Source organism: Apus apus, chromosome 11 (genome assembly GCF_020740795.1).
Source record: "Apus apus isolate bApuApu2 chromosome 11, bApuApu2.pri.cur, whole genome shotgun sequence".
Taxonomy (NCBI): Eukaryota; Metazoa; Chordata; class Aves; order Apodiformes; family Apodidae; genus Apus; species Apus apus.
In genome coordinates, this window is record NC_067292.1 from 13,093,223 (window position 1) to 13,116,822 (window position 23,600).

Below are 23,600 nucleotides of genomic sequence, written 5' to 3' on the forward strand. Positions count from 1 at the left end.
AATTAAAAACATGTAAAATATTTTATAAATCTCATCAGCAAAATGTAAATACTGTCAGAGCATAATTTTGAGTAGAAATTTTAACATCAAAAGGCAGGTAAATGTTTGTCTTAATGAACAAGGGACATAGGGGAATATGTAGTCAAATATTTCTTTGCTATGAAAAGCATCCTTCAGAACCCATGCATGATCCCTTTCAGTCTGTGTCATATTGCAAACAAGCACAAAATCTGAGTAAATTCCACAATACAGTAAGAGTAATAGAATATTTTATATTTTATGCATGTCCTGACAGCCAAATAGCAGGATCATGTGGAATTTTTATGAGCTACTTTATTGGACTAATTTTTCTTCTTTGGAAACTTGGTATTCAGTTAATAAATGTATTCCTCTTTTTACTTCAGATGGATTATCCATGCTATGAAGTATGAATTGAAATTCCGTGCTGGGGATATGCCAGCCAAGGACTTGTACCAGATGTCCCCTAGTGAAGTGAAGCAGCTTCTGCTGGATGTTCTTCAGACACAGCAGCAGGGGAGGTAATGAGATGTGCGGTTTTGTGGCATCTGTTTTTAACCACAATAGGTTTTTGAAGTAATTTTCATTTCTGAACTACTTGGACTACATCTGAAATGACCAAGGCATCTGCAATCAGTAACATACTTAAGGTAGCAAAAATGCACTTTTTCTTTATTTCATGTGTGTCTGGGTTCCACAATTGTTCAGCTTATATTGCATTTTCCTTTTTATTTTTATCTTTGTGTAAGTCTTACTTTACAGTAGTAATCTCTATACTTGGGCAGTAATGTGAAGCATTACATTCTTTGATATGGGGAAAGGAGTGAAAAATCACTCAGTACTGTCTATTAAGTAACTTGTAAGAACAGTTTGTCTGCTGTTCAGTGCCCTCGTTGCTTATTATATGAATTAAGATCAGATGTTCTCCAGGATTCTCAAGAGATACCAGTGCTGCATGAAACTTGTAACCTTTTCTTTAAGCCGTAATTAGCTGCCAAAAAAAGCATGTGTTGTGATACAAAGTGTGCAAGACAGAAGTTAAAATTACACTTAACAATATTGATAAAAGTCTAAAAGTCCTCCTGTAAGTTTTACTTCTAATTAAGTTCAATTAAACTTTGGCACATATTACTGCTTATAATTTCTGTACTCCTTGACTGAATAGATGATGGCCTTTCCTCTCAACAAAGAGGAAATATACTGCAAGTCACACTACTCATGTTCCTGCTCATACTTATGTTCCTGCTTAATTCGAAACACATTCTTTTTTTTTCCTCCAATCTGTAATGCCTGAGAAACAAGCTCCTTATATCGAAGTCTGCTCTCTTACCTAATTTGTGTGATGTAGAATCTCTCAGTCCAGCTCTTCATCTCCAACATGCTTTTGGGTGTCTTGGTTGTGCTTAGAATCATAGAATTGTTTTGGTTGAAAAAGACCTCTAAGGTCACCAGGTCCAACCATCAACCCAGCACACTGCCAAATCCACCACTAAACCATGTCCCAAAGTACCTTGCTATTAATGCTTGCTGTGTAGTTGCTGTCTCTGCTCTTTTTAATGTCCACATTAATCCTCTAAAATCTTCCTTAGCAGAGTAAGCCTAGGTATCTTTTTGCCAGCATTTTCCATTAAATATGATGCTGTTTAGGAAACAATTTGGTCAATCACAGTAAGCAATTCAAGCACCATCCTTCATGAGAGATCTTACCTGAGTTGTCACAGTGTCTTCTCCTTTTGATTGCTTTAATATGCGACAGCTGGGTCAGCAAAGAGCACTCCATTTGATTTTCTGAGGATGAAGATTTGGGGAGGGGGGACCTGAGTACCAAAGCTAGCCCTTATAACTTTGAAAACTTCCCATCTTGAACTTCCTGTACAGAATTACTAACCCAGTTTTCCTTACCCATTAGTGACTTGTTTTTAAAAGATCTCTTCCTGCCAGGAAATGCAGAACACTGTCTCCTGACATTTTCTTTCTGACAGTTTTTCCTGCTGTTGTGATTTGTAGAAAAAAAATCTCTGCTACTGTGATACCATATATCAATAACAATTAATTTGTCATACCTGAAGGCTTAGTGATATATTTAACTCAGTAACAGTCTCTCCACAAGTAACCTCTCCAAGTTTTCATGGGGAGTAAAATTACTGCAATTTTCCTACCTCTTATACTGGGCTCCAGGATATGATGCCATATATGTGCGTATCTCTCACTCTCTATTTATCTAACAGAGCACAGACTTCCACATATACTCCTTTTGACCTATTCATGTAGGTCACAAGATTGCAAGTAGCCTTTTTAGCATTGTTCTTTTAATGGTCCAAACAGTTATACAGCTTATTTTGCTCATACAATTTACAGGACTCTCTTCCTTACCATAGTAATTTAGATAGATTGGATTATTTCTGACATCTTCAAATGCTTCTTTCTTTGTGTTAATAAAACAACCTTTCATTTCTATCACAACTTGTCTTTTTTGGTTTTATGAACATTTTCTTGTCCTAGTCCAAGGACAGAGCTGTACAGAGAGTAAGATGGAATTGTCATAACAGGCACAAGTTTTTGGCAGTTAAGTGTTTCATTGAGAAGTAATTTATGAGGCATTTTTTTCTTAAGTTGACTAAATTTACAGACCACTTGTTTTCCTACACACCATCATAAAAAATACTCCTACCTTCAGCAATCCTGCTGAAATGCATTTTTTTAACCTGGTATTTAAACTAGAATGGTAAGTGTTTCTAATCCCTTATCTATTACATTTTCTATTTGATAGATGCAGAATTTCATTGAGCTGAATGAATTTCATTTCATTGAATGAATAGTTTTGCCTATTGTAGTATCATAATACACATTTTAAAATTATAGTTATAACTGAGTTTTTTTAGTGTGTATAAATTTGGCTGTCAACAGGTACCACCCAGTGACTTCAAGTCATATTTACTTCAAGTTCTCTGTTTTCTTTGTCCCCAGAGGCTGGCTAAACAGAAGGCAGATAGATGGCTGTCTGAATCGGACTCCTGCAGGTTTCTATGATCGGGTGTGGCAAATCTTGGAGAGAACCCCTAATGGTTTAATAGTGGCAGGGAAATTTTTACCACAGGTAAAACCAGCAGAGATTCTCAGTTAGTTCTGCTCTACCTGACAATTAATGGTGAATTACTGCACCATTAAAGTCTATTTTATGCTATAATGTTTTACTTAGGATAATTTTGTTCCTGTTACAGTTTAAAAAAAAAAAAAAGTATTTTCAAGTTTTGGTTTTGAGTAAAATACAATTCAAATAGAATGGAAATCACTTATTTCTATTAGAACACATTTATAAAAGTGTAAGTCTGGAAGATCCTTTCCAAGTCATGGACTCTGAAATCCTATTTCTTAGTTGAGAATTATTTAACAAGCAAACTGGTTCTGCCTTTGGGTGAGGGAGTGTGTTTATTTAATGGTCTTTGAGTAAAAGTAATACTTATTTTTCAGCAACCAACCTTATCGGATATGACGATGTATGAAATGAACTTTTCCCTTCTAGTTGAAGACATGCTGAAAAATATCGACCAGCCGGAATACAGACAAATTGTTGTAGAGGTATGTGGCCTACAATGAAGGAGTCTTTGTAATGGACATGAGTATGTTGCAGCTTAAGAGAAAAAAGTAACAGAGGCTCAAATATTTGAAGAAATAGCATTTTAAATATAAGCACTTGCTTCAGTAGTTTCTCCATAGATTCTCTAGGAATAAACAGGTTCCTGTTACAATGTTTGGAACATACTACATTCTTCATGTTCTTCTCCTTTAGCAAATTGATAAATATTCATGACAGTGCCAATACAATTAGGTCACAGGAGGTGAAAACTAATAAGAGTAATTGCAGAGTAGCTTTTCTTCAAGTTCCTTGCCAATGTCTTTTCCTACCAGTTTTCTAGGTCTAGGGAAAAAAGCTCTGAAATACCAGTTTGCCCTGCAACAGGTACTGAGATGAGGCTGTCTAGTAACTTGCTTTATGTATCTGAATCAATTAACTTCCCGTTCCCTTATGCTCCCATACCTAACAGTAAAGCAAGAGGCTGTTTAAACTCTTTTCTCCCCACTGCACATAATATATACTTTTTGAACAAATCAGGAGCACCTGTACCCTTGGTAACTGACATCTGTGCTGGCAGCAGCATTCATTGTTAGTTCCCAAGCACATGCCTGTGGTGCCCATGTGCATTCCTCCACAGCAAAATCAAATCTATCTCAACTCTGGCTAACTAACGGTCATGCTGCTTGCTGGAATATCCCCAATTTCTGGTAAAAGATAACACAATTATCAAAACCTGAGATGAACAACATAGACTCTACTCCCCACTGGTAGTTATGATGACAGGTCACTCGTCATGTTCACTTTCTTGTTTTAACCTTTTTCACATATAAGGAATGTAAAATCTCTTGAATTGAGACTTTTTATTGGTGTCGACCGAGTTTGGTTTTATACATTTTATCATAGAGTGATTATACTTTATGTCATTATTACTCAAAACATCAAATGCTGCTTTTCATCCTGTCCACTGACTGAGCTCCAGCATTGTGCAGCCACACAGTGAACTGAATAAACTGGGAAAAAACCTCCCTGGCTCCCAGCCAAGTTAGATGTTAATGTCAATCATTTAAGCAGTGCCCTTTTCTAGGTAGACACCAGAAATTGTAACCTTTCATAAAAGCTTGCTATTTCAGCGATTCTTTTATCAAAGTCAGGATTCTATTATCTGTGCACTATTACCTGTGCCATTATTAAATGGCTTCCTGCTTGAAAGCAGCATATGTGATTATTAACAGTGCTTTTATGTAACCCCAGTTTTTTAAAAAATCAGATTTGAAGTCTTACAGTCTTTTTCTGCCTTCCAGTTGTTGATGGTTATATCTGTTATTTTGGAGAGAAATCCTGAGCTAGAGTTCCAGGACAAAGTCGACTTGGACAAAGTAGTGCAAGAAGCATTTCATGACTTTCAGAAGGATCACAGCAGTCCAAAGGGATCTGAAAAACAAGTGAGTAAATTACTACTGTCTTACAATATTAATTCTTTGCAGTTGAGAATAAAAAGCAATTGACAGGAGTTTGGAATGAATACAAATAAGAAACAAATACACCCAAGTGCTGCATGAGTCTGCAAAGAGCCTGTAAGCAGATAAAATGTGTGCACATTGATTCATTGCTGCATTGTGAATTCAGAATGGTTGGTAAGGAGAACACTCACAATGTTACAGAGCTCTGAAATGAGTCTGGGTCAAGTTGAAATAGTTATAAAGGGGGAAGAATTAATTAGGGGGACACTAGAACAGATAAGACTTAAGAATAAAGAAAGAAAAAAACTAAAGCTCAGGAAGAAAGTGTGAACTTAGAATTTTACGTATGCAGATGGTAAGTAAAATTTAGTAACCAAAGGACTCGTATTGGCAATATTAATGTAAGAACTTGAAATGCAAATCTGTTCTTAGATACTGACTTTTGTGCTAGAGTTGCATTCATGATCTAGTGAGCTTTTAAAAGGGCTTGAAATCCAAATAAATTAAACTTGATCATTAAGTAGCTTTTAAGATGTATCTCACTAGAATTTTAAGTTTTTTGCTTTGAAGACCTCTAAATATTCTTGCTGCAAGTTTTGGTGCCTCAAAGCTATGATGTTCTTTAATGAAGCCAGGTTCATTGAACTGGTTAAAGGAGGAAATATGAGTAAAGCAGTGGGACGAGTCTCTGTGCTACTGAGGATGATCTTCCTCGCTCCAGATGGCATTTTATTGTGCAAAATAGATGCAGAGATGTCTCTGCTAGCTCTAAATCTACTGATTCCTAACATCATAAATAACAGCACTTCCTGTTGCGGAATTTAGCTCCTTTAAATTATGAGGAAGGATGTGCTCCTTTGGAATTATTTTAAAATTTTTAAGGTTCTTTTTTTTGCCACTACTTTTTCATAACAGTATGTGAAAGCAAGGCAGATATCCAGCCTTGGCAACATCACATTGCACAATACCTTTGTTTTAAGGACATGTTTTTCTTGAAATTATTATTCTTTTGGCTGGCCCCTTTTGGAGGGTGGCAACTGTAGTTGCAGCCATAGCAAAATCAGACTTATCATCCATGTAAATGGCTACTAAGAGCCAGCTCTGCAGTTTCTTGAATATGCTCCTGACTCCTGTGACTAGCTTGAAACCCCCAATGACTATCAACAGAAAGAAAAATCCCATGCCAAACCCAGTCTTCAATGGTGCTGCCCTAGCCTCTGTTAAAATGATGGATTTTTTTTCCAAGCCAGATCTACTTAAAATTATGCTTCTTACTCTCTTGGGAAAGAAATCCCAATTTTTAGCTGTGAATAGTATCTTTAAGATTGTTGTCAGAAATTCCAACTCCTTACATTCAAATCTTCTGGAACCTAACTCTCCCATGTTCCAGGTTATATGCCCACTGGCAGTTAACTGCAGCCTATTTAGGACTCTTCTGATGACTACTCTGTCTCTAATTTTCCTAACACTGCTAAAAGAATTCCTTATTTGTCTGAATTCTGCTCTTATCTTGAACTAACCTGCAAATATTTTTAACTTTGTTAATTTCCTGTTAACATGTAATAAACGTCAAATGTATTTACTCTGGTAATTTCAATCACACCCTGAAACTACATAATTCTAATACATTTTCACCATGCAATCTCTGCCCTTGATTTAATAAAAGTACCTTTACTATAGCAGACAAAATACAATTTGATATTAAGCAGATGTTTTAGCATCACTAACTGTGCAGAACAGGTGTTCAGTGAAGGAAACCTGTTCTGTGATCTGATGAATGAAGTAGTTCATGTGCTACCTGTGGTTTGTTTCTTGGGATTAAAAAAAAAATACATTATCCCCAAATAAATTTTAGTCAGTATCTCTTACATTTACACCTAAGGACCTGCCTCACAATCATACTGGGGTAGCACAGTAAGCTACTACGTAGTAATAATCTAGCCACATGTTTTAAGTTGTTCTCTGACACTTACTACATTTAAAAAAACATTAAGGTGGTGATGTCTGTACAGGACTGGAAAACTCAGTAAAGAGAGATATGCAGTGCATTTTAGTAATTTGTTTTCCGTATCTCAGGTAAGTGTATGTGGGAGATTTCAGAAAATTGAGCAGAATTATACTATAGAGTCTGAAAAACATACTTATATTTCTGACATATTTGTGATGACCCTTGTTTGCCTGTGTTTGGCTGCTTTACATAACCAACACCAATGGAAGCCTCTTTCCCTTCTCCTGCAGCACGACATGACTGCATTCTACAACACTCAGCCAATTGGAAAAAAGGGAATGTGCAGCTACTTGAGTAAGGCTGTGATCACTTTATTGCTGGAAGGGGAAGTGAAAGCAAGCAACGATGATCCTTGCACCATTAGCTAAAGCTTGAGTTGCTCTTGCTTTATTTAGTGTTCTGTGTATTTTTCATGCGTATATTAAAATACTGTTTTGAAGAGTAACCATGGCTAGTAATAAAATTGCAGACTTATCTTTTGCTGAAAGAAGTGCCATTAAAGATATTAAGTGCCACCTAATTTTTTTCTTTCTCAACTATGCAGCATGAAACTATGCACATGAAGTTAGTCCTGTGATATTTCACTAAGCTGAATGGGATTGTATTTAGGATTTATGTATTTAACATAGTTGGTAACTTGAAGAGAAATGCAGTTATGAGATTTTGTCTTTATGCCTCTATTTATTTATAATTACAAACAAGTTTATTGTAAATTCAAAATGAAATTCTGAAAATACCATAACTAACATGCCTATCACTCAATGTGGAAACAATGAAAATGGGATTATTTTTATATTATTCTTTATGCAAATTGGAGGTGAAGGTTAAATAGTTGCTATTCTTTAATGTTTTTCTGTATAATTTTAATTGACAGCATACATTTAGGTTTGTTTTTTTTAAAATTTACCAGTTGATAACTTGATATTCAGGTTTCATCCTAATAGAGCAACTTTTTATCTCTAGCAGTAACTCTCACTGCAGTTTCCCAATTGCTGTTTAAACATGTGTAAGTTAACAAGGGCAATGTGCGGTAACGAGGTAAAGGTTTGTTTAAAAAAAAAAAAAAAAGGGGGCAAACAAGCTGTATTTAAAGTTAAGATGGGTGATGAAAAAATTTGGTATTACATAAGCTATCAGTGCATTAAAGAATTCAGGATACATTTATTTATCTTCTAAATGTGTGAAAACACTGTATGCTATGTGCTTTATTTTGGTGAAAGTAATAAAAAGCAAACGCGTGTAAAAAAACCTGTCAATAAAAATACTGCGAGTTACATGCAAAGACTCCCACTGATTTCAGTGGCAACCTTTAATATGCTACTGGAACCCCCTTGAATTATCATTGAAGTGTCTCTGTTAGCAGCACAAAATATACCAAAGCTTTAGAACTGGCCCTTAATTTTTATAACTAAATTGATAGTGACCAGCTACAACTCAACTGCCAATAAATTGTTGCTATATTGATATTAAAGGCAGGTAGTTTCACTTACTTAGAGGGCAAAACTAACAGTAAAAGTGATGGAGTGCACCTGGGCATAAGAGAGTTTATTTGAACACACTTAGGCAGTTGTTAGTACTTCCCTGATCTGCAGAACATCCCTAGAAATCACAGAATCAGTCCTTCTCAAACCATAATGCTAGAAGAACTTGTTCACAGAGGACACAAAGCTCTTTTCAAATGATGTGGAGATTGAGTAAAGTTGGAAAAACTAATTTTAGGCTATGGATTTGTGGTCCTACTGCTCTTCCTCAATGTAATACATTTATCATCCAAAGAACAGTGGACAGGTGGCAGGGGGGACAGGGAAGGAAAATCCAGAAGAAACAGACACTAATTACTGTTTGGTACATTATAGAATCACAGAAACATCACAGTTGGAAAAGACCTCTAAGATCACATTCTTGTAGTGTGTTAGTACAATTAATAGTAGACTGTCTGAGGGACAGCAATCCAACATATCCTCAAATGTTTTAGTTATTACTGCCTTAGGACTTAGCAACTGCATGTTTATTTCTAGTGTTTTTAAAAATACTCCTTAAATTCATGCATCTCTTGCCATACAAACACAGAATGTAACTCTTGTCTACAAAATATAAATACTATTGAAAGGAAACAATCCTCTAAATACAAAATCTACAGATTACTTCAGGAGCACTGCTAGACAGTAACACTTTAGTTTTGCAATTGACTGTGATTTAAAATGTATCTGCACATTAATTCTTCAAATAGCGCGACAGCAGTTTTGCCCTTTTTTTTCCCATCACTTTCCACTTTCTTACTGCTTTCTCTTCTGCTTTTACTCCTTTAGTACCTCCAGTTACCAGTAAGTCCCAAATTTGCTCATCTTGGTCTGAACTGTGTAACTGAAAATGAATAAAAACTACAGTCACCACTTTTCCTAATACAAATTTGGAATGAAAATCCATGCAAATGGTTTCTGTTTTCCTTTATAGTCTTGAACACATGGTTTATGAAATTGTTATTGTGGCAATTTTTCAACTTTTACAAAGTAAGGATGAGTACCTAGATTAGAAGAGAAAGGTAGCAAAATTCAGCAGAGTTCATAGTCTCTGAAAAAAGGTTCTTGTGCCTGAGAGAACAATACAATTAATTATGTCTTTTGTTTCTGAAACAAGGACAAGAAATGAGCTTGATACAAATGGTTCTCACATAGCATGTCTGCTAAATTATAGTGTTAAAAGACAATGAAAGACAATTGGAAAAGAAGCTAAAATTTCTAATTAAGTAAACATTTTTCTACATTTTAAAATATTTGAAATCACAGAAGAAAGAGAAACCTTGGTGATAATAAAGAGGGTAGCAGAAAATAAATGGTAAACCAGTAAAATGTGGTTAATATTTAACAAACTTGGTCCTGATTTCTTCAAAACCATTCTGCTTCAGGAGAACAATGAGATGCATTTAGAGTTGCAGATTAATAATGGGAGGTGCAACAATCAATATATATTCCCTTGTGTATTTACAAGAGCTACTGGCAGATAGAGTTGCTGCAGTTGTTAAAGACGTAAGTCCCAAGGGGTTCAATATTGGTTCGCAGCATTCAGTTCTCCTATTACACACCTTCACAGTGTTCCAAACCCTGAAAAACCATCCTGCTAATCAGGGGAAGTAGGTTCTATTCAAACAATGGGAAAACAACAGTTGAAACAGCTTAAAGCAAAGCTACTAAGTAAAAGCAGGTTGCTTTTAAACACATTATTTTTCCAGATTCCTTCAAGAGAGACTCTTGAGAGCAAGATTAAATTAATTCAGCTGAGCAAATCACCAAAAAAAAATATTAAAAAAAATCCATTTTCCTCTGCTATTAGAAACAAGGGAAATGCCAACTTGCAGTGGCAACTCCTGATGTATATACACATTACCCAACCCACATCTCCCAACCCCAAACTCAATCACCTTCAATTTTGTCAAAACCTATTTTCTTCATACTGTGGATTACTGTGACAGTTAATAGGTGTCGTGTTCACCGTGCAATAGACATTTCAGAGTGCTCTGTTCCTTGAGAGAATTTACAAGGTAAGAAGATGGTGCAATTCAAAGGCATTTTGGTCAAACTAAAAGGCAAGATGGACCTACACAGGCAGTGGAAGAGAGGACAGGTATCCTGGGTAGAGTGCATAACCTAGGACACTGCCTGGTTATGCAGGGATGAGGTCAGGAAGGCGAAGGCACAGCTAGAACTGAACTTGGCAAGAGATGTTAAGAAAAACAAGAAGGGCTTCTACAGGTACATAAACCAGAAAAGGAAGGTTAAAGAAAGTGTACCCCCCTGATGAGCCACAATGGTGAAATGGTAACAACAGATGAGGAGAAGGCTGAGGTTCTCAACAACTTTTTTGCCTCAGCCTTCACTGGCAACCCTTCTCCTCACAACTAATGTTGATGGCCCACAAGATGGAGACCAGAGAGACAAAGTTCCCCTCACTGTAAGTGAAGATAAGGTTTGTGACCATCTGAGGAACCTGAAGATATACAAGTCCATGGGACCTTATAAGATAAATCCCAGAGTCCTGAAGGAACTGGCAGATGTAGTTGCCAAGCCACTGTCCCTGATATTTGAAAAGTCATGCAGTCAGGTGAAGTCCCTGGTGACTGGAAGAAAGGACATGTTATACTCATCTTTAAAAAGGGTAGAAAGGAGGACCCTGGGAATTACTGATCTATCAGCCTCACCTCTGCGCCTGGGTAGATCATGGAACAGATCATTCTAGAACATGTGCTAAGGCATGTAGAGGACAAGGACCTGATCCAAGACAGCCAGCAGTGGATGTCATCTATATGAAATTCTGCCAAGCCTTTGACACGGTCCCCCACAACATCCTTCTCACTAACTTGGGGAGAGATGGGTTTGATGGGTGGACTGCTCAGTGGATAAAGAACTGGCTAGATGGTCGTGTCCAAAGGGTAGTGGTCAATGGCTCTAAGTCCAGATGGAAAACAATGATAAGTGGTGTCCCTCAGGGTCCTGCACCTGGGCCAGGGTAACCCAAGATATGAATACAGGCTGGGGGAGATCACGCCTGAGAGCAGCCCTGTGGAAAAGGACCTGGGGCTACTAGTGGATCAAAAGCTGGATATGAGCCACGAATGTGCAGTTGTAGCCCAGGACAACTCAGTGTCATCACTGCACTTCCTACAGTTTCCAAGAAAGCCCGCCTGCTTAATCAACAGCATTTTTTATTTTAATTAAATTTTAATTAAAATTAAACTTCTGTAAAAATGCTTTTCAGCTGCATGGGGTTTACAGTACTAATATCACTGGAAAACATTTAAGAAAAAAATAATACAGTCAGAGCATACAGAACCTTTGGATGATAGTTTGTAAGAGGAAAAAAGGCATATCAAAAGAAGTAGGAGTGGTGGGGCAGTCAGATGCCTAAAATACAAATCAAGAAAATAACAGAGGTGCAGTTAATTCCACTGAAGCCTGTATACCTCATCCCAAAATCAATCAGGAAAATGGCTTGATTGGATTTTTAGATAATTATGATCCACAAAACCACTGTCAAACATATTCTCCAGAAGTGTGGCAGTCTTTTAAACTATTCCTAACAAACTAAGCCTTGCAGCACAGGAAGAGAAAATTAAACAAGCAAGAATGTCAGTCTGTGCTCTGCCATGAACACAAAAGGCAGCAGTGCTGGGAAACACTGCTTTGAGCTCAAAGGAAATGTGACAGACTACATACACTGTTCACACCGACGTCTGCTTCTTTCACGCTGACACAGGAGAGGAGTCATGGGTTGAGTGTGTGACTATGAGGAGAAGGTAAGAGGGAAATACAGCTGGGGTCTTAACTAGAGAGAACATAACAGATATTCCCTTGGTCTTGTGTTTTAAAGGCTTTTTTGTAGGAGTGCAATAAGGAAGTTGTATTATTTTCATTAACCTATGTAGCACTCTGACATTAGGTAGTATAAATGACAGGTAGTTCTCCCACCTGAGTATTCTTTTCTTTTTGCACATTAGCAAGATCTGGAACAAAAACAAATTTAGAAACACCAGATATAAGAAATGTAAAAATCAACTTGTGGTAGGTCTTTCCTGATCAGAAAGACTCCTAAAAGGCGTGTAAGCGCTCTTGATGTGACCATTCTGTAAAAACGTGTACTTCTCACCAGGGAAGGAAGGGCAAGTGGGACAAAATAACTTCCTCTATCTACACCAGAATACATACAGAATAATTTCTGAACTGATCTGAAAAAAAAAGTTGCAATTAAGTCTTTTATTTCATAAAATAAAAACCTTCTTAAGACAAAAGAGATGCTCTTTGGAGTAACATTTCCTGCTAGTGCCAGACAGTACAGATGGAGGTCATGTGAGCCTGATCCCATGGGCAAGTGGCATGAAACTTTCAGAATGTCACTAGCTAGGTGTTTCTAGTGATAAAGTTCAGGCCAAAGAGAGGGGGGGAAAAGGGTGACATCATAGGAAAAAGAAAAAAAAATATGTAGGAACCTTTTCTTTCTCAACTTTCACATCAGTGAAACAATGAAAAGCCAGAGGCCTGGAAGCTCTGGGCCTAGGCACATCAATAAAGCCATTCGGATGATGAGAAATCCACTCAGGTGAAAGTGTGTATATGAAGAGACTACATATTGGTTTACATCTGTATAAGACCTAAAACAAAGATGGATGAAAGCTTCTCAAGCTCCTGGTTGGCTTATGGAAGGTCACTGTATCACTAAGTGATCTCAGCAGCAGGGCTGTCAGCCATGCCAGTAGAACCTGAAATTACTGGTATTGCTCATGTACAAGTCATCTGGCTGCACTTCAGACTCTCATAGGAAACAACTAATCTGACTCACAGGCAACAAACCCAACAATTTTCTGTGTTCCAGTGATAGACAGTATGTACTTAGGTATGCTAAACAGTTGAACTTCCATTTCTGAAGATAAATCATACTGCAAAATTTATAAAGGAAACATTAGCAATTTGCTTAGAGAAGATGTTAGCACATTCTCTTAACCTACATGCATCTGTCCTATGATCTGTGATAAGTAAAAAAACAAACAAAAAAGAAAATGTTAATAGAGATTCTGATATATTTTGAAGGTATGTAATGTTGCTTTCTAGGACATAAAAACATGCAAGAAGAAACAAAACTGGCTTTCAACTATGCACAAAAAGGATCCCTAAGGTTTTCATGCAGTGCCTCCAGATTGACCTAGCTAACTAAATCCAAAATGCTTTTCTTTGTGAACAAATGTCTTTCCCCATTACATTGTTTTCTTCTCAGTACGGGGACCTCAGGGGTTTAAATACAAGTGAAATTATTAAGTACTTGCTGTGTTGTAGTCTTAGTTTTGGTGATTTTTACCCTCTTTTATTTTCATTGCCTGAACACCAGATCATTAACATAGGGAAAGTCAAAAAGCTCTTAACTGTAATTCCATCTGCCTGTGTTCTTCAAGAGTATTTATTTTATTCTTTAAATCTGGAAGTTTTTACGAACAAGTAAAATAATCACTCTGCTCTTCTCTTCACTCTTTTTGTTATCATGTATCTTTTGAGGCCTTAAAGAAGGACTCATTCTCTTTGTGTCTGCCACTACACGAAATGCATTCCCCCTTCTCAAAAGGCGTATAAGATCTGAGTGTAAAGCAAGAGAAAAGAGATGGACAGAGAGAGACAGGCAAAGGAACACAAGAAAGGTATGTTGTCATGTGACTGAGTGTGACTGCTCTAATCCCTGCAAGCACCAGGCACAGGAAAATCAATTTTAAAAACTGCTTTCTGGCCTCTTTATTATCTCAGAACACATCTAGAAGGTATGATGGTAAAAATATCAATGCACAGTGTCACCTCATCATCATTTGTGCTCCCACCACTGTTACCAGCCAGCAGAACTGCACTGGAGGTCTTTGGCTGACAAAGTTCTAAATGAGAAGTGGCAACATCTCAAACATAACATAAAAATCTACTAATGTTGGAGCCTGGAAGATAATACAGACTTGTCTTTTATCTTAATACTATTACGACAAATGACTGGTGTGCTTCTGGGAAAAAATGGCCTTTTATATCCACAGTCTTTGGTCTTTTTTTCTTTTTTTTTTTCTTTTTTTTTTTTTAAGCTTACTAAATTCAAGGTTTTCTTTTTATAAAAGACTTCAGCCTTATGCCTGTTCCTTTTGCTATCAGTACTATAGCTTCTGCTGAAATCAATTATAGCACAATACAAGTTCTGTGAGATTTATTACATTCCCAGAGCCACATCCAAGAACAACATGAAACTTCACCCATGTAATGAGAGCTGTACAAAACATCAGTAATGAGGATTCACACTGGGCAGATGGAGTGAAGGTTTCCTGGCAAAAGGTCAGTGAATCACTAACAGAATGATTGGCTCTTTGTATTCCAGAGACAGACAAAATAGGAGATTTACTAAAAGTAGTGATTTTCATCGCAAAGGTCTCATCACAAAACTAATGAAACCACAGCTGTTAAAAGACTTATTCTAAAAATCAACATGTTTCAAGAGGATGAGACCTTAAATTCTACCCCTGAATGCTCTACAGTGTTTGAGTTTGGGTTCATACATATTTAATCTCGGCATCACAGCGGTCATTCAAGAAGATGAACTATGCGTCATTTGTATATGAAGTGTTAAAAACACCTAACAAATAGCTGTTAAAGCTTTTCTTAGCTCAAATCTCCTTGTAAAAACTCATAAACTTAGTGGAAAGATGAAATCAGAGGTATGGATGGCATGGATATGGTTGACATGTGAAAGTACTGAATTACCTAGACTTTTCCCCAGACGTAACTAACTCATCTTTTCTGAGATAATTGCTTTCATCGTGCTTTCTTATCTGTAGGCTATTAATATACAAGTAGAGGTACATTATTACATATTACTATATAAGTATTCTAAACTATATACATTAAGGACTCAAATTTTATTTGTACAAATTTATGTTTAATTTGATTATGTTCACTGGTCTGCTGCATGTTTTACTCCAGATTTGCTTTCACTTATAGTACTTATTTCCCCAGCATTGACAATGTCAACACAACAGTCATTTTTGCTTGTCCCTACTCTCCACAGTCCCTCTGGAATACACATACTAGGCATTTCTGTATCAATTATAAATTAAGCAAGTGCTCAGAAATAAGAATTTAAAAATGAAAATTAGTAAAAATATGTTATTTTTGCTTTTCTGGTGACTGTCTTGAAAGGCAAGGCAAGTATTAAGTTATCAAAATTATCTTCCACTTAGCATTGGACTTACTATTAATGAAACCCGTCTTACATGGCACATGCCTTCTGCACATGAAAAATCAGTGTATTTCTAGAAATACTTCCAATGTCACTTTCCAGGGGAACTGTATGTTCCACATGAGCCCAGTGTCATTCCTGGGCTTTTCATATATCCATATATGAAAGACATGCTAAGTTAGTGTGAAGAAAAAGTGACTTTCCTCAGCTGCAACCTGTTCTATACCAACCAGGCTTAACACTTACTGTGTGCCATTGTTCTATGATTTACAAATAGTGGTTGCAAGAACTACTGCAACCTGCAGTTGCATAGATAGTGAATGGTACTCATCTACTTATGGTGTGCACCACACTCTCTCCCAACCCAAGAGAGGTTTAACATCAGTGGAATGTCACATTGATGCTGTTAGTTTGCATGCCAGAAGACTCATGGCAGACACAGAGGACACTTTGTAACTTTTTATTATATATGCAGCCTGAAGAGGCTACCTCTAAATAGCCATTATGGTCTTGTTTCAGTGTCTGATTTTACTCCAGCCAATGCAGTAAAAAAAATTAAAAAAAAATTGTACACAAATCACTGATATGATGCTGGAAAGGATGATTTACTGTATTCACAAGACTCCTTCAAAATGATAACTGAAATGGCAAAACTCATTTGACAGTCTGCTTTTTTGATTTCTGCTGGAGAGAGCCTGATTTACGGCTAGGATTTTTTATTCTCCCCCTAAGAAGCAACTGACAAGTAACTTCACCCACAGCACCCACTCAAAGTTGCATTTTTAACTGTAATAAGTAATCTCTTTCTTTAAAGCGCAGATGTTCTACAGAGAAGATGCAAGATCCTTGTACTGCACAACCCCGGTAGGTTACTGTGACTCTTGTTAATGAGTAGGAAGACATCTGTTTAACTAGCACACTAGGGAGACTAGAATCCCTCATACATATATTTTCTATTTAAACTTTCCATGCCACGTATAAACAAACATTACTGGGATTTTTTTATTTTATTTTCAGAAATGCAAATAACATTGTGAGACCTTAGCCTTGAAAGTTATTTTTTCCAGCAAACTGTACTTGCATTATCAGAACATGAAAACCTGCAACAGTATTTGAATCTCACTTCTCTTTGAAATTGTTTCTGAAACCCTGTTATTATGCTGGCTTCATCAGACTGACCTCCCTGTCATTTGATGGTATTGGCCAAGACAAAGAGAGAAAGCTCACTAACTCTTGTAAAATTAAGCTTTCTTCACAATGCAGGTTTTCACATTCAGACCTGTCAGCCTCTGTATCAATTCCATGATTCACATGAGCTTTGGATGGAGCCTCAAGTGCCAGAATGAATTTACTGCTTATGGATACTTTTTTTCCCCTTATCACTATCTGCCCCTCAATACTGTACTATTCATTAGTATAGATCAGGTTAATACCATGTTTGTGAGAACTCATTTTGTATCTTGAAGCCTTTATATTAAACATCCTATTGCCTAAATTTGCTAAGAAATTATTTAGCTGATTACAATTCCATGTTCTGTATTGGAGCTGACTCTCTAATTTGCTTTAAATGGTTTTATTACAGAATGCCTGTCATGCAAAAATATATTGTACTTTACTAAATATAAATAATAAAGGTCAAGAGACAGCTGGAGTAAGTGTTATGTGGTAAACTGACACATCCTCCCTCATACAAAATGCAGTGTCAGTACCCTAACTTAAGTGCCATTTGCATAAAGAAACAGATAAACCTTAAAACACAGCAGCATTTATTTATTTTAATGTAACCTAACAAAAAAATGGATAAAGAGGAAATGGACATTTTCTGCCCACAATACAGAAGCCATGGATTTTATTTTCAGTCCTCTAAAGACAGCTGATTGCACAGTCTCCCAGAGCTTGCATACAAATCTCAAAACCCATCTAGAGGGTAAGGTACCATCTTTAATATTAAAATGCTTCCAGACAGCCAAAGAGATTTAATTTTTTTTTTAAATATTGGTTTATTCCCTTATAAAAAGCTTATATTATTCAAATAAAACGTGATTAAAGTAAATTTATTCATACTTCCAGGTTTTTGGTTGGTTGGTTTTGGAAGGACAATATGTAACATAAACTACTTAACAGCTTACTGATTGCCAATAGTTCAAATTTTAACATTTCTACTCCACCAATTTGCAGAAGAATTTAATGCTTCGTAGATTCTGCACATGAAAAAGAATTATAAAGCACACTAAGAAGATTGTGAAAGCTTTATTTATAATATCAACAGGTCAAATGCCTTTGACAAAGTGACTGGGAAGTGGTATCACATAGTTTACATTTTAAAATGCCAGCTCATTATTAGCCATTGTTCCTTAAGTCTTGTAAATCTGATATTACATAGCCAGAGGAGATGAGTTTAGAAATTGCTTCTTATGCAGTACTCTGGCTAGTGGTTTTTCCAAATGTGACAGTACAGAAGCATTATTCCTATTTCTAAAGTAGACAAAATACACGTTGCATTAAGATCAGAAGGGCAACTCCAGTCTAAAGGCTTTATAACTAAAGGTAAGAGGATAAAGATTTTGAATAAATGTATAATTGAAACACTTGTATCTCAGGTTGGAATACAAACAAAACAGTGAGTGACAGCATGCAAGAGAAACAGGGCTTAGAAATGCAGAACTCAACTAAGGTCACTGAAGTAATTTCAGACAACTGCTTTTTGCTGTATATTTAGAACTGGCAAACTGAAAGGGAATAGGAAGTTATGTTAGAAATTCCTTCAACCACTTCCAACAGTAAAGATGCTGTAAAAATATTTGTGTACTGACATTTAAGATTATCATTTAAGATTAATTAGATTTAAGATTAATTAAAACATCAGGAAATAAAACTCCAAAATTAGTCCTGGAAATGCCGCAGGTGCCAAACTGTTATTTACAGACTAAGGGGATGTCATATTTTAAAATTAATGACTGTCATGCATCATCTACAAAGAGATAAGAGGAGAAATATACAGCAAGCTAAAAAAAAAAACCCAATACTCAAGCATCAGCTAAAGATAACGACAACCAACCATATCCTGAAGCGGAATACAAATGCTGTGACTTAATACAAGATGCCTCTGCTATCTTTGATTCATAGAATTACATCATGCCCGGGGCTGGAAAGGAGCTTGAAAGATCACCCAGTCCAGCAGGTCAGTCCCCAACCCATACAGATACACGGGGTTGTTCTTTCCCAGATGCAAGACATTACTTGAATTTCCAGGCCTAATTTCTACAGTTACTCTACTAAGATTGCTCAAGAGGAAAAATAAACTACAAGTAAAAGAAACTCGTACTTCAGTTACCTCACAGACAGGTTTCCATAGAACCACTCTATACAAGTATTGTTCATTAGAACACTTACCTCATTCCTCATTTCTATGTTCTACAGAATGCTCATATTTTTCTTTAAAGATTTCAGTTACAACAGCTGCTGTCTTTATTAATTTGTATATCATCTGACTCCCAAACATGAAATCTGTCTGACAGTTAAAAAAGCCTAAGCAATTCAATCAGTCTCTTCAAAATATCATTCAAGAATTTTATACAAACGAGTTCCTCCTTGGCTAGTTAGTGAGCACTGTCAAATAATACTATTTTTGCTTTAACTATTCAAAATACTTGATGTGGGAATTGTATGAACTTTATAGCCTTAAGTAACTTCACAACTTCGGATTGCTAATTATTTAAATGGAATTTGTCTGGAACAGTTTGGTTTTATTATCTTAAGTTGAGACATGCATCACAGGCTGTGAGCGGTAGGTCTTGAATTTAAAACCTCTTTCCAAATTGAAGAGTTCCTACACTGTAATCTAAAGCACAGCAGGCATACTTTTTACCAAATGACTTGAATCACCATGGGAAAATGTAATGAGATTTCCTCACATGAATTAGAGATTTGAAGTTCAGCAAATTTGGGGCAAGCACTCTTGATGTTTTAGCCTTGACAGCAGTAGGATTCTACACTATCACAACTGCTCATCTAAGCAAAAAACAGATTCACAACCCACTTTTTGGAACTCATTCAATTCCACTCTGCAAAAGCATTCTTCCAAGAATTGTCAGAAAAAGCTTTACGCCTTTTTAAAATACAAGATTTTACAGAAAGGTACAGTGCAGAAGCTAAAGAGTCCAGAACAGCAACTTGGTAAGAATAAACCAAATTGCAAGGGAAAGTAAGGACCTGCAAATGCAAAATAGAGAATATACTCAGCTTTTTTTTTTTCCTGAAAGTATGCTGGACAAAGAAATAAATTACTAATGCTGACAAAGAAAAAACTTACTTACTTTGAAGACTTTTTCAAGGTTTGCATCTTATCAGCAATTAATCAAGATATCCGCATATTTACAGCATTGCTACAGCCCGCGCTTATTGCTACTAAATGAAACAGACTAGCTGAAGCAAAGCAGTATTCATAAGCAGGGGAAACAGACTTTCTTTCTGTATTTAGGAGTACATAGATTAAATAGTTCCAAATTCTAAACTTCCACTTAAAGTCTATCTCATGTTCTTAGTAGTAATTAGGATCTCCAAACATTAAAGGATTTAAGAATAAAAGCTTGAATATCTGTGTATTTTTCCTCAAAATTATTTATATCAAATATTATTTATATCAAAATGATATAAAATATAATTTGAGGAAAGAATAGTTTTCCATAATGCCTATTCTTTACTGGATTTGCTAAAGCTTATTTAACTTCTTGCAATGGCAAACGAAGAACCAAACAACCTCCAAAAGATAGAATTAACTTCAAAATGCAACCAGTTTCTAATATGGAGGGCTCCCCCACACAAACTCATTTGAAAAGAGCTTAGACATTGCACTGTCTGCATTATCTGAACTGTTTAAAAACACCTGCCACTGATCTTCCCTCGACTTTAACTCCATCTCATGACTACTAGTGACAGCATTTTCCAGTTAAGGTTCAGCTCTCTTGCAAAATCTGTTGGTTTGGGAAGAGAGGTTGCAGATTGTGACTTTTTCCTTCTGCTCTTCCAAGACAGCTGTACTTCTCAGCTTTTTATTTCTGTGGGCAGTATATGCACATCCTGACCACAAACTGTTACTGCATAAAGCTTTTAAGATTATTACAGACAATACCTGATCCAGAATGTAAAGGCCACCTTCCCCTCTACAACATGAAGAATCAGGGGTGTAAAACCAGTACTCTTCAGAATCCATCAAGCTGAGCAGGTGTCTCCTACATGAGCCAGTGCTGCTAGTATAGTTGTGTTTGCTTAACTGCAGACAATTGTCATTATGAGATGTGTGCCACACTACTTAACTGTTGCTAGTGAATCAGTATGCTGACAGTGCCAAGTATATATAGCACTGATCTTCCAAAATGGTTTTTTCCAACCAGTCTCTTGGAAGGAATACTTTGAGAAGTGAAAGAATATTCAAAAAGAAGTCACTCTGCTATACCCCTTAGGGAAACTAGGTTACTGGTTTGCATTGCTTGTCTTCTTCCAATTGAAGGAAAGCACATTTACAAGGTTTTTAACTGAACCAATATACAAATAAAAAGTAAATGTAAGTATTTGTATTATGTTACATTTTATTTACAGTTATGACTTTTTAAACACAGAACTTTTGCTCAAGTAACAAAAAGGGGAGAAAGCCAAGATTTTTAACTATTCAGGAGACTATGTTGTTGTCAGAATCACTGACAGAACAAAATGAGGTAGAATTTATTGCAATGCAAAACCTGCCAACAAATTACCCTCTTCCCTTCTACTGGCTGAATAATTTCCATTTTATTGCCACCAACATCTTCAGCTTTCTGAACAACACATTGTGCAAACCATCTACAGAGATTTACGTATGTGTACATCTAAAAAAAAAAATCAGCTTATCATCAAGGACAATAAAATACCCTAAGTGTACACAGTAATGAGAACACGAGAGCTGTACCTAGGGAATCTCTGCTACTCAGGCAGAAGCTCTTCCTGGGCTTCGGAAAAACGAAGGTAGTTGGAGGGGCTTGTTTCTTCTTCTTGCTTCCCAAAGTCACCGGAATTGCCTCAGCTGGGCGAGCAGAATCACCAGAGCGGAGCGGCTCCAAACGCACCTACTCACTGCCTGTTCACCTTGCCGAACAACACGAGAACTCGACCAGGCAGGAGAAAAAGGCCCAGGAGGCCGATTGCTGTGCTTGCTTTGAAAGACACGAAACGCTCGGGCAGGACCGTGACCGCGAGGGACAGACCAGGGCGCTCCCGCCCGCCTCGCGCCCGCGGCCATGTTGAGGCGCGGCCCGGGCAGCACCTGAGGCGGTGACGGCCCCGCGGCCCGCGCTGAGCTGTTCCCCTGCTCCCGGTAGCTCCCTCGGAAAGCTGCTTTGCAGGTTTGCGGTGAGAGGGAAAGGTCTCCGCTCCTGCAGTGCCCGCTCGAGCTCAAAACCCGCCCTCATGGCCTGCGCGGGGAGGCCAGGGCCGCCCTGCCGGCCGCTCCCGCCGAGGACGAGGGGCCTGGCGCTGCCGCCTGCCCGGAGAGGGGCGGGAACGCTCCGCGGCCGCCCTGGGGGAGCGGTGTGAAGAAATCCCCTTTCTTATGGGGCTTATGAGGCTACTCCTTTTCGGCGCTGCAGTCCCGTGGTAAGGACTGCTTTGGGAAGAGTTTGAGAGGAGAAGATACTTCAGTGCGTATGAGGCGGGGAAGCTGAAACGCCTCTGAGGCCTCGGGCGGCCTTACTGCAGCCTCCTGTTCTAGGAGCTCCCGTTCTAGAAGAGGATGAGGGATCACTGCAGATTTTCTGGGGCGGAAGCCTTGTTGCTCCTTACGCAGCTGAGGGAGCACCCTGAGCGGAGGGAAGGCGGAGGACGGAGGTGGGTGCTGAGCAGGGGACGGGGCAGCAGGTGTGAGCGGTGCCCGGGCTGAGGGGCTGCCCCTGCCTGGGCCCGCGGGACGACAGTGACACGGGCTTGTAAGGCCCCACCTGGCCTTTTTGGGGAGTGTCGGAACGGGGCACTTGGGAGACTCGTATGGTGGAGAAATTAGAAGTTTCAAAAGGTAACATATATGCAGGTGGTTTATATGGGGAGAAGTGAGTAGAGCAAAAGAAGAAAATGTAGGATTATTGGTGGCTTACAACAGATACTGTAAGATGCTCCAATTCCACAAAAAGGGTTAATGTGCGTGTTTATTGCTTTGCAGAGTCTAGGAAAGCACTTAACCTGTTTCATTTAAAGGATATAAACATCTAACTGAAGGAGAATTTGAGATATTTAACTTAAGCATAAATTTAATTTATGTTCTTCATTACTTTTTTGAAAATCAGTTATCACACCTTCAGACTGCATTACCAGACTGTTACTGCCAAAGCTTTTTGTGAATACCTACAATGGATTTTACTTACCAAAAATGTCTATATAGTTCTTTAGTATCAGCTGCTGTGTATATAACATTCATTATTGGAACAGATAGAATTGTGGCGATCACAAAGCTGCAAAGCACTAGAAGATATCAAATTTGAAACAATTGCATCAGATTATTTGGGACTGTATTCAAACTATAGTAAGGGTGACTCTAGTATGTTGTAATTTTGGATCAAGAATGGGCTAGCATGATCTCTTTAATAGTTTTAATGATCTATAAAAGTCTGTAATTTAAACAATTTAAATTTGCTTGAGCATGTTATCATTCAGCAGCAGAGAAATTATGCTAATAGGATTATTGTTATATTAAAAATGGTGCTAATTTGAGGCTTCTAAGAGTACAGATGTACAGCTTAAATGTTGTATTCTCATTAGTTATGCAGTGGAG

At 37.5% G+C, this 23,600-nt stretch overlaps 2 protein-coding genes and 1 long non-coding RNA gene across 8 annotated transcripts in view; 2 read left to right on the top strand and 1 right to left on the bottom strand.

Annotated features, from left to right (window-relative positions):
• The window catches only part of PHKB (phosphorylase kinase regulatory subunit beta), a 63,829-nt gene extending 55,490 nt beyond the window's left edge, over positions 1-8,339 (top strand). For all 6 annotated transcript variants that reach the window (XM_051629050.1, XM_051629049.1, XM_051629051.1 and 3 more), the window contains 5 exons: positions 405-539; positions 2,986-3,115; positions 3,490-3,597; positions 4,897-5,037; positions 7,294-8,339. In XM_051629050.1, coding sequence (XP_051485010.1) covers positions 405-539; positions 2,986-3,115; positions 3,490-3,597; positions 4,897-5,037; positions 7,294-7,431 — 652 coding nt within the window. In that variant the 3' untranslated portion in view covers positions 7,432-8,339. The remainder of the gene's footprint in view (positions 1-404; positions 540-2,985; positions 3,116-3,489; positions 3,598-4,896; positions 5,038-7,293) is intronic.
• The window catches only part of ZNF423 (zinc finger protein 423), a 920,137-nt gene that overhangs the window by 56,531 nt on the left and 840,006 nt on the right, over positions 1-23,600 (bottom strand). The gene's annotated exons all lie outside the window — the stretch shown is intronic.
• LOC127389010 (uncharacterized) lies at positions 14,107-17,342 on the top strand. The gene is made up of 3 exons (XR_007890539.1): positions 14,107-14,240; positions 14,795-14,904; positions 16,625-17,342. It is a non-coding gene; the product is annotated as an uncharacterized LOC127389010 (long non-coding RNA).